The sequence below is a fragment of the Pelophylax lessonae genome (assembly GCF_965119305.1).
Source record: "Pelophylax lessonae genome assembly, chromosome: 4".
Lineage (NCBI taxonomy): Eukaryota > Metazoa > Chordata > Amphibia > Anura > Ranidae > Pelophylax > Pelophylax lessonae.
In genome coordinates this window covers 466,287,808-466,299,995 of record NC_138771.1, presented here as the reverse complement: position 1 = coordinate 466,299,995, position 12,188 = coordinate 466,287,808, and the positions used below count along the sequence as shown (strand labels likewise).

Below are 12,188 nucleotides of genomic sequence, written 5' to 3'. Positions count from 1 at the left end.
TTTGCCTAACAGCACTTGGCTCGCAACAGCCTAAACAAGCCCCTATGGTCACTAAAAGAATAGCTAAGTCCAGAATGATTTTCTCAATACATGCACAGATTGATTGGGCACTTCTTGAGTAATGTCAAAGGTAATCACTCCTCCTAAGCTTTTTGCTGAGATTTACCCTATGAAAAAGGATTTGAAAAAGAATGGACTGTTCTGGTGGTGGATCCTGCCATTTATTTCTCAATCAACGCCTTACAGTTCCTATTCCTTTCCTGCTTCTCAGTTGTTGGCTTTAACAGCATGTCTGTTGAAACCCAAGTCCTAAAGGATAGGGTTTTTCCATTCTATTTTATTTCTACCTTACTTAGAACAATTCAATCCAACTCCAGTAAGATTTAATATTGCATATCAAAGGCTTTCTTTGCCTGGTGCAAGAACAGGAAGCGAAGTCCCAGAAAATACTCTATCACTCATATTTTGGCCTTTTCTCAGTCTGGCCCTGACCAGCGTCTGGCCATGATTACCTTTTAAGGGACAGGTTTCTGCTTTATCTTTTTTTTTCCAGAAACCTCTTGCCTTGCAATCTCTAATGAAGACTTTTCTTCGGGAAATTGCTTATATAAATGTATCAGTTCAACCCCCTGTGTCAACTTGAAATCCCATCCTGATGCTCTCTGTACTCCAGAGACCTTCCTTTTTAAACCAATTGAAGATATTACTTACTTATAAAGTTGCCTTCCTGGTTGTCATTGCAAACTATAAAAGCTACAGGGGACTCTTCAAAACAATGCCACTGTGACTTAATTATGGATTATATGGCATTGTCTCTATAAGCCTCTTTAACAACTCGGAGTCTAGCTGAGAATCACTACTTCAGTAAAACAGTTCAGTACTTAAACAGCTGCTGGCAGTTATCCTTATAATCTGTGTCCTCCACTGTGAAGTCCAGGGTCTATATACAAAGGGGAGCCACCCAACTGGAACTGGAGCACTTCAGTAGCAATGGAAGGCGCTTCCCCAGTTGCTGGGTCCTGGGAGATGTTGTGTGCTATTAGGCTCCTGCCCAGCTGCCTACACATCATTTTTGACAGTAGAGGGCCACTCATCTTGCTGTACATCACGTGCCCAACTGCCTTTACCCCATTAGGTATGGCATCTCTGATCTGCTGAGGGAGGGAATTGTGGGAAATGGAGCCAAAGGGGCCTGCGCTTGCGTCTGAGTAAACAGGCATGCCATTATATAAACATCATGTAAACCCTAAAATATGGTGTAACTAACAGACAGGAGAAACAATGTACTGTGTTTCAAGTTGTAAATGGCATTGATGCAACAGGATTTTTCTCTCTACAGGGGACTAATAACTGTAAGCAATAATCTAAGTTATGTAGTGGAACCACTACCAGGAGACAGCCATAGACATCTCATTTACAGAGCAGAACATCTGTCCCTTCCAGGAGGGAAATGTGGACACTCGAACAGCGAGAAGAAGAATTTCTCCAGCTTCAACCAAACTCATCACAGGGTGAGTGCTATGCAGGCTTTATAGACTATCATAACTTTTAACTACGGTGTGTGTTGTCGCGAGACCAACAGAAGATATAGACCTAGAGGACCATTGTGCTACGAAATGTCAGTGGTCTCTTTAGTGCACCTAACTATTGACACACTTCTTTGTAAGAGTGCTGACAATGGGGTTGATTTACTAAGGGCAAATAGACTGTGCCCTTTGCAAAGTGCAGTTGCTCCAAAGCTCAGTAATCCAGGTAAAGCTTTACTTTGTAAAGCATGCCCAATCCTGTGCAAGGAAAATAAAAAAATAGCATTTTTGCCTGTACATTGGATGATGTAGTCAGCAGATCTTCTGCTCATTTACTAACCTCTAGAGGAACTGCACTTTGCAAAGTGCAGTATTTTTGCCTTTTAGTTAATCAAACCCAAAGTCCATTGGTGAATTAAGGTCTGTTGTATCTGACTGTGAGCATTTAATAGCCCATGGAAGGATCTTAAAACCAACTAAAACTTTTTTTTTTTTTTTACTATTCTTCTGGGTAGAGAATAGAAAGTTCTTCTGGGTAGAGAATGGAAAGGATTGAAAGCTCTGCCACATGTGTTCCTGGTAAGGATTTTGATTAGCTTTCTGTCTGCCGTCACCAAGAGAGGGTGTGAATGGGGGCTATATCTCTGACAAAGACACAACAGCTTTAAAGAAGAACTCCAGGCAAAATGTTTTGTTCCCCATGCAGTGGGGCTGTGCCCACACTGTATGGGTTAACTGCTCATTTTTGTATAGGGGCAATTGCAGAGCGGAGACATACTTACCTAATCTGCCAATCCTCAGTACAGGACCAGCTGTTGATGTGCGGACAGCCGGAACAGTCTACTGATGGATGTGGAGGAGCGCGGTTTTCCAGAGGATCAGGCAAGTATAGCTTTTCAGTGTGCCTCTAAACAAAACGAGCAGTTAACCCATGCAGTGGCAAAAAATTTTCATGGCATTCTGCTTTAAAAAAAAAACAAACGTTTTAATTGAAGTGAAATTGGGCTGGAACCTTTTGTTAGGTTTTTATTTCATTGAGGAAAAAAAAAACTCAACAGGTTCTAAACCTCACCACATGCATAGCAATCTGACTGTACAATATCCTTTAGGTCTAACAACAATTATGTAGTACAAGGGCCTGCCTGATTGGACAGAGATGGATTTGATTGCTAAATTCTAAAGCTAACTGAGCAGAGATTGTAAAGTTAGATTGTAATGTGTGTGGTTTGTAAGCTAAACTCTTCTTTACTCCATCCAAAACAGAAAAAAAATGGCTTCTTATTTCTTTTAATTAAATCCTGTTGCATTCTTTTATTTTATTTATTTATTTTTTATTGTTTCCTGTTTCATACGTTGATTGTAGATAAAGTACCTCCTGCTCATATTGGATTTTATTAAACATATTGTATGTGATACTGCTTAAAATATCTATATTTTTTTCTATCTTTTAAAACTAAAATAATAACAAAATTAACAAAACGTTTTGGCTGGAGCTAGGCTTTAATGTAAACTAACTATTTTAAGCATGTGACCAAGCCCTGCTCTTTTAGCTAAATCCACATTTTCTTAATGACCCTAAAACGGAATTTCTAACTCTACAGGTACTTGTTGTTTCACTTGAACAGGAGATGGGTATTGCACCTCCCAAGATCATGTAACAAGAGCCTGTAGCCCTGAAAGACTTCCATGAAGCCTGCTATATATGTATGCTGGGGGATTTATATTTCTTGAATTTAGATAAAAGTAGTTGACTTTATTTTGTGTTTCCTGAGTAGTCTGGCAGTTTGACCTGATTGCTTGGATGCTGCTCTTATAAAATATTTCATCGTCCTAACACCAGGTATTTCCCTTGAATGATAGTGTATAAGCGATAATATTGAAAGCTTGAACTCCAGCTTTCAAAATGACTGTTGTAGAGACATGCCTTATCTTATAGATTTATCTTATAGATTTTTTTGACTGGGTGACTAAAATAATAGACGGTGGCGATGCAGTAGACATTGCATATCTAGATTTTAGTAAGGCTTTTGACACTGTCCCACATAGAAGACTTATCAATAAACTGCAGTCATTGAGCATGGACTCCCATATTGTTGAGTGGATTAGGCAGTGGCTGAGTGACAGACAACAGAGGGTTGTAGTCAATGGAGAACATTCAGAACAAGGTCATGTTACCAGTGGGGTACCTCAGGGATCTGTACTGGGACCAATTTTGTTTAATATCTTCATAAGTGATATTGCAAAAGGCCTCGATGGTAAGGTTTGTCTTTTTGCTGATGACACAAAGATATGTAACAGGGTTGATGTTCCTGGAGGGAAACGCCAAATGGAAAAGGATTTAGGAAAACTAGAAGAATGGTCAGAACTCTGGCAACTGAAATTTAATGTGGATAAGTGCAAGATAATGCACCTGGGGCGTAAAAACCCAAGGGCAGAATATAGAATATTTGACACAGTCCTGACCTCAGTATCTGAGGAAAGGGATTTAGGAGTAATTATTTCAGAAGACTTAAAGGTGGGAAGACAATGTAATAGAGCAGCACAAAATGCCAGCAGAATGCTTGGATGTATAGGGAGAGGTATAAGCAGTAGAAAGAGAGAAGTGCTTATGCCGCTGTACAGAACACTGGTGAGACCTCACTTGGAGTATTGTGCGCAGTACTGGAGGCCATATCTCCAGAAGGATATAGATACTCTAGAGAGAGTTCAGAGAAGAGCTACTAAACTAGTACATGGATTACAGGAAAAAACTTACCAGGAAAGGTTAAAGGACCTTAACATGTATAGCTTGGAAGAAAGAAGAGACAGAGGGGATATGATAGAAACTTTTAAATACATAAAGGGAATCAACTCGGTAAAGGAGGAGAGCATATTTAAAAGAAGAAACACTACCACAAGAGGACACAGTTTTAAATTAGAGGGGCAAAGGTTTAAAAGTAATATGAGGAAGTATTACTTTATTGAGAGAGTAGTGGATGCATGGAATAACCTTCCTGCAGAAGTGGTAGCTGCAAATACAGTGAAGGAGTTTAAGCATGCATGGGATAGGCATAAGGCTATCCTTCATATAAGATAGGGCCAGGGACTATTCATAGGATTCAGATATATTAGGCAGACTAGATGGGCCAAATGGTTCTTATCTGCCGACACATTCTATGTTTCTATGCCTGAATTGCATGGTAGTAAAAATGGTTTCAATGGGGTGGATTTACTAAAATTGGAGAGTGCAAATCTGGTGCAGCTCTGCACAGAAACCAATCCGCTTCCAGTTTTTTTTTTTTGTCGATTTGAACAAGCTGAAGCTGATTAGCTACGTTGCACTGCAATCCAAGAGACCTGTATCATGTGCCGCTACAGCTCACGGGGGAGGGGGGTTTGGAGGGAGCCCATCCTGGCTCCTAAGATCTCTCAGTATGAAGGAAGATGTCCCTGTGACCGCACATTCATATCATCCCAAGGTATGGTAGTAAGTGGCAACCTCATCCTGGACTCCAGCCAGGCCACGCCCCCAATGCATTTCACTCCACCCCTTGGAGCTTAGCCATGAGGATGGACAATCCATCCCCATGGATAAGCTCCGACAGGCAGAGCGAAACACGTCCCGGCGTGGCCTGGCTGGAGTCCAGGCTGAGGTTGCCACTTACTACCATACCTTTGGATGATATTGATGTGCAGTCACAGAGACCTCTTCCTTCATACTGGCTGGCTAACTTGCACTGCTGTACCAGATTTTGCACTCTCCAGTTTTAGTAAATCAACCCCAAAGGGTCTTTTTTTTTTTCTTTCTATTCATACATATTTTAGTATGGCAGAAACGTGTCATAGTGGTTAGCATTTCTGCCTTACAGCACATGATCCTTGGCTTGAATCCCAACTATGAAACTGCCTCAATGAATTTGACTTGCATGGGTTTCCTACTGCACTCCAAATACATGCTGGTAGGTTAATTGGCTTCTGTCTAAATTAGCCCTAGTATAAGGATGTGAAAACCTTAAAGCGGAGTTCCGGGCACAAAATCGACCTAATCCATTTTGTGCCCATCCGCTTGCTTTGCTTCACCTCAAAAGGAATTGGATAGTTAGGATTATTATTTTTTTTTTACTTACCTTGTAATTGTAGAAAGAAATACTCACCTTTCGTCACTTCCTCCCTCTGCGGCCTCGGCCCGCGCCGTCTCTTCCGGCTTGCAATGATTCCTGGGAGCTGAACGTCATCGCTCCCAGGAATCAATGCGCCTGCACCGGCCCCGCTCGTCACTTCCGGTGCGACACCGCATTCCCTGCTAAACAGCTTCTGGGCATGCCCAGAAGCTGTGTAGGAATGTGGCGCCGCGCCGGAAGTGACGAGAGGGGCCGGTGAAAGCGCATTCTGGGAGAAGAAGACGCGGAAGAGGACGCAGAAGAGGATCGCGCTGGCTTCAGCTGCCCACAACAGAGATGGCAACGCTGGAGAAGAAATTTTATAAGTGAGTATTTCTTCTTGCAGGTAAGTGCGAACCGGGACAGATCAGAGGCTAGCCATTGTGGAATGTACTAGCCCTGACTGTCCCGGGGTATGTTCACTGAAAAAATGTTTCTGTGCCGGAATTCCGCTTTAAATCCTTTAAGGCTGGGACTGATGTCTATGTACAGTGCCAGCATTATACAGTATAAATGTCTGTAATAACAACATTTTTTTGTTCTCAATCCTTTGAAGTGTGCTGTAGGGTTTATTTTCTATTTTGGTATATACATTCTTTTTACTTTAGAGTGATCATCGTAGGGAGCACATATATGATATATTATGCTATCCTGCTCAACAGGGCTCATGTTCCAGCTCCACGGCTGTTAGAAAATGCTAAATCCTTTCAAACACAGCACATCTCCCTGATTAATCACCATATGGTGTAACTTTACAGATGTTTGGAGTCTCCTGCACTTATAAAGTCCAAGTGGTCTCTGAAGCTGTGTATCTTGGATATATAACATCTGTCTGCTGTATGCTATGCATGTCCTTCATTAAACATCCTCCCTATAGACTGGGTTTTCTCTGAAGGCAAGCTGATGAAATATTGCTCATTATTTACATTGTGACTGACTGAGTTATGTGAGCCTGTGTGTGGAACCCTCATAATGCTTGACAGCTATCAGTAGACTAGCTATACACAAGAATAATTTACACCATTGATGCGCTTAATCATACCAGTCCAAGGGTTGCTAGTGTGTCCTCCTCACAGTCTGTAATATAACTAAGTCGCTGCTGCTCCAGTCAGCTCCACTGGGTGAAGGATGAATACACTGTGAAAAAACAAAACAAGACAAGGCGCACATCCGACCTAGTGTAATACAGTTTTTATTAAAAGGCTGTCTGAAATAGATTAGTTGCACTCACATGTATTGCAAACAGTTCTGGGCATATCAGTGTCCTCCTCTCATATATGGCCTCTTTAAGTTGAATAGGGAGCTCGATCAGTGCTCCTGTATTCGAACAATGGAGATCTACTCCCACTCTCCTAAGCTCTCCGGTGTGCGCGGTCCCCAGCTAGTGCGCCTGCGCCCGAACTAACCTGCTCTGCCATCACTATCGCGCATGCACGGGTGGATCCGACCAGGAGACCGGTGAAAAACGGGGGAAAATGCGGCTGATGGAAGAGAGTAGCGACCTCAGACCCAGTCCTCTTGCTATGACAACGCGTTTCGGAGGCGTGGCTTCCCTCTTCAGGTCATCTGGTTATGACCTGAAGTGACAGCAGAGCGGGCTAGGTCTGGCGGGACGCCGAAGCGGACTCTCCCCCCCGGAGTGCTTAGGAGAGTGGAAGTGGATCTCCATTGTTCGAATACAGGAGCACTGATCGAGCTCCCTATTTAACTTGAAGAGGCCATATATGAGAGAATATATGATGTGCCCAGAACTGTTTGCCATACATGTGAGTGCAACTAATCTATTTCGGACAGCCTTTTAACAAAAACTGTATTACACTAGGTCGGATGTGCGCCTTGTCTTGTTTTGTTTTTGACTAGCTATACAGACTAAGTGACTGCCATCTTATGAGTTCTGTATGGAGTCTGCATATACTCCCTGCAAAAAATTGTCTCTAATGTGTATAGAACTGTTTGGAATCACCCCAGAAAAACCAAAAAAACCGAACTCCGGACACAAAACTTTAATTTTACATATGGGCAGCACAGTGGATTTTCTGACTAGTCAGTTCGAATCCCAACCACGGCACTACCTGCCTGGAGTTTGCATGTTCTGCTTGTGCCTGCGTAGGTTTCCTCTGGGTTCTCCGCTTTTCTCTCACACTCCAAAGACATGCTGGTAGGTTAATTGGCTCCTGTTTAAATTTGGCCCTAGTATGTGTATGTATAAATGTGAGTTAGGGACAATAGATTGTAAACTCCTTGAGTCCTGATGTGAATGTACTATATGTATAATAAGCGCTTTGTGAATTGACAGCACTATACAAGTACCTATAATAAATAAAATATACCCCACCATAACCACAAAGGATATTAATCCAATTTGTGTGTACCAAATACCTCTGAAAACCCAGATATTAACTTGTAAAGAAGCAGTGACATAGCCTGTGCAGACAGCAGAGCTGTGGGAGGGGCCCAGCAAACCCCACCTACTACAGGCTGCCTGCAGAAAATACTGGAGGGGGTGGAGACAAGACAAGTCACCCTGCACAAGGAGAGAGCGCAGCAGTGGCTGGTCTGTATTACAAGTAAACCCTGCACAGAGGCAAAGTTTCACATTGGATTACTGGAAAAGTCAGGAGGAAAGACATCAAACACTCCAAGATTCAAATAAGGATACACATGAGATTTGTATTTAGACAATATTACCTTTACATTTAAACTCATTTTTAGGTCTTTGGTAACCCTCGCCAAACCAATTCATTGGAGGGCAGTGACAAAATGCCCCTTACATTTTTAAGTCAATGGGAAGAATGTCCCACATAGCTAAAAATATCATCAATGTCATGTGACAACTCTGCCATGTGGCATTGGCACTGAAAATATGCAGGCACCATCAATCAACCGCAGCTTAGGTCCCCAAGCAACCACTGAAGAAACCCTGGTTGAGAATGGTTGCAATAGACTTGAAGGTTCTTTGAAGGGAGTAACTAGTGCAAGTGGTTCAGGGTTCTTTTTTAAGTTCTGAAAAATGTGCTGGTGTTGTATAAATTAATAAAATGCCTTTTCTTTGCTGTTTTTTACATATGGGCACCTAAAGGGCTCTTTCACCTCTTTGTGGTTAAAACCATGGATCAAGAGGACTCTTAGGTTGTAGAGTGCAGGATTGCAATGTCCTGTGAGGGTGCCTACCACTGCACGTCATGTAAAGAGCACACGGGAATACTCCCTGCAGGGACTTGGGTGGGCACTGGCGGGCCCAATGCATGTCTTTGACTGTAACTTAAGCTTAAATGGTCAGGTTATTGTGTATTGCTTTAAGGGGAACTGCCATTTTTATTAAGTCACATTGCAAGTTGCTGTTTTATTCCATAAATATGTTATTAGTACTTCACAAATACTATTTCCATACCATAAACAGGTGGTTAAGGACTGCAGGGTTAGGGATAGTTACTAAAAAGATTGAAATTATATTAAAGGTATTGCAGCTGTCATTGTGTAAGTGTTGTTGTGTGATTTAGGTCTAAGAAGGCAGATGAAAAGCTTTTTTAAGGCGAGTTGTGTCATTACGATTGAAAAGGTGAGTTAGAAACATGGTGTTCACAAGACTAAGGACAATAAATCCACTCCCCAAATTTATTGAAGGAGAAAAGCTGTAATAAAACGAGAAAAAGACACACCAATAGGTGTAAACATATGTAATATGCTACCGATGGTAAAAACAGGTATATTGGAATAGGATTATAGGGGCAATCTTACCCGCAAGTGCCTGAGGTGGAAAAATTAGTCTGAGTTTAGGGCCAGAAATATGGTAGAAAGGACCCCTAAAAGTAAAATTCAGTCTTGAGCCCCCAGTTTAGAATGTCCGTACCTGAGACGCCCACTCCTCTCCTGTCCCGTCCCAGCCACCATGAAAGTCCCAACGTGGGAGCCCTCCTATATACCCCTACTGCGCCTATCAGCCACGCCAAGAGAAGCAGCGTCAGCTGATGACGCCACAGAGCAGCGCGTCGCCATCTAAGGGCGTCATGGTGCAGTGTGCGTTTCAAGAGTCAGTGCAGGCGGGATAAGGGGCGGCCTGGTACCAGCTATCCACAAGTCTGTTGAGGTCCAGGGCGTGCATGTGCACCCTGGCCGTAGCCAGGTGTCAAGATAGCAGAAGGCAAAGGGAACACACTGCCACGCAAGCACACTCCCACAAGGGGGAGTATGTGGAAAGCATATGCCCGCCCAGTAGACTACTGTAGGAATGAGGAAACAACTGCCAGCCAGTTACAAAACATTTACATGTACAAATTAGTAACCTTATACTTTCACATATTCAATACCAATCACTATTAATGGTGATTTTGGCCAGGGCAGTCCAGAGGTGGTATATTTATTCATACACATATGTATCTTTCATAGATCTTCTACAAGATAGTCTTGCTCATTTGACTGTATAGATGTCGCCTAACCCCTATCTACAATTTTGAGGCAATTCTCATGACTACAATAAATGTTATTTAATTTGCATATAAATATTCTAATACATTGTTTTAAGATAAATGCGTTTGTACCCTCAGACCCGGTTCACACTCATGCGAGTGCCGGGTTCGCATGTAATGTCGGAGCGCACTGCTCCGACATTACATGCGATCAGCTGTGCGGTGCGAGTTTAGCCATACAGTTTGTATGGCTAAATTCGCATCGCACCCGGTGCAAACACGCACAGGAGGCATTTTTGCAGCCGCATCAGGATCGGATCGCACAGCGGTTCACACTTGTGCGATCCCATCCTGTGCGAACTGCACGATCGCACTGCGATATGCGATCAAACTGGGGGTGTCGTTAAGATTACATTGACACCCCCAGCGTATCGCATATGGCAGTGTGAACTGCCGGGGGTGCGTGTGCGATGCGGGAAAAGGCTGCGAATTCGCAGCCTTCCCGCATCGCAATAGTGTGACCCGAGCCTCACAATCAAATGGTCCTGAAGAAGTTATTGTGTAGCAAAATGCGTTGACCGTTGTTGGGACCAGATCACCTGGATGATATGTATCAGTATTTGGTCTTATGACTATTACTCTTGTCCAATCTCTAAATGTGGGGTACACATATTATAGGGGCGATTTTCTTGTCTAATAGGTTAGGTGTTCTCCAGCCTAACCTCTTTTATGCTTTTGTATATGTTTTAACGTACTGTTCAAATAAGTTTTGAATTTTTATATAAATAAATTGTGGTTATGTCTCATGTTGCGCCTGAAAAGTCCACTTATGCTCACAGGAGATATCCATGTGAGCTGTTCCTAGAAGAGTTTAGCGTTTTTCCTGTAAAAGCATTAATGTTGTTCTATGTGTCCATGCACATTAAGTCGTTTAAAGGCACATATTAACCGCTTGCCGACCGCCGCAAGACGATTTACGTCGGCAGTCAGCCCCTCACAGGAAAAGCGATGTAGGGTACGTCGCTAGCCTGTTAGGGTCTAGGAAGCGAGCGCACGCCGCCGGAGGCGCGCTCCCGTGCGGTTACAGACCCCCCCGCGCTTGTGACCGGCGGATCCGATGTCCGCCGGTCACTCGCGATCGTCCTTTAGAGCAGGAGAAAGGTAGGTGGCAGGTGGCTAATATAAACAAGCCGCCTGTCATTCTTCCCTGTGTATGAATAGTGATCATATGGTTCTACTATGTAGGACCGTTGATCACTGTTCATACACCTCAAGCCACAGCCAATCACAGTTAGAATCACTCCCCTAGGGACACACATAACCCCTCCCTCTAAAAAAAAAGTTAACCCCTTCACTGCCAGTGTCATTTTACAGTAACAGTGCATATGTATAGCACTGATTACTGTAATAATGTCACTGGTAACCCCAAAAATGTCAATCAAGGGTCCGATCTGTCCGCCGCAATGTCGCAGTACCGCAAAAAAATCGCAGATCGCCGCCATTAAGCGTTAAAAAAAAAAACAACAAAAATGACAAAAATCTTTCCCTTAGTTAGTAAATGCAATAACTTTTGCGCAAACCAATCAAAATACGCTTTTTGCGATTTTTTTTTTTTTTTTTTTTTTTTACCAAACATGTAGCAGAAAACAAATTGGCCAAAAATGTTAAAAAATTTTGATTTTTACATTTTTTGGGGGGGGGGAATTTCATATAAAAAAATTTGAAAAATATTATTTTTGCAAAATTTACGCTCTTTTTTTGTTTATAGCGCAAAAAGTAAAGAACGCACAAGTGATCAAATACCACCAAAAGAAAGCTCTGTTTGTGGGAAAAAAAGAATGCCAAATTCGTTTAGGTACAGCGTCGTACGACCGCGCAATTGTCTGTTAAATTCACGCAGTGCCGAATCGCAAAATAGGCCCTGGTCAGGAAGGGGGTAAAATCTTCCAGGGCTTAAGTGGTTAAGCTGGGAATTTAAAAGGCAGAACATTTTTTTTTTGTGTTTTTGAGAGCGGTTTTCTAGCAGAAAAAAAGCTAAACGCTGCTAAATGCTCCTAAACACTAGTACAAAGAACGCTCACAACTAGAATTTATTTTTTCCTGCCAAGAGCACTGGT

At 42.6% G+C, this 12,188-nt stretch overlaps 1 protein-coding gene across 1 annotated transcript in view; it reads left to right on the top strand.

The window, feature by feature from the left end:
- Window positions 1–12,188, top strand: part of ADAM19 (ADAM metallopeptidase domain 19) — a 159,006-nt gene that overhangs the window by 106,383 nt on the left and 40,435 nt on the right. The window contains exon 6 of the mRNA XM_082254624.1: window positions 1,340–1,511. Within this exon, the coding sequence (XP_082110750.1) occupies window positions 1,340–1,511 (172 nt within the window). The remainder of the gene's footprint in view (window positions 1–1,339; window positions 1,512–12,188) is intronic.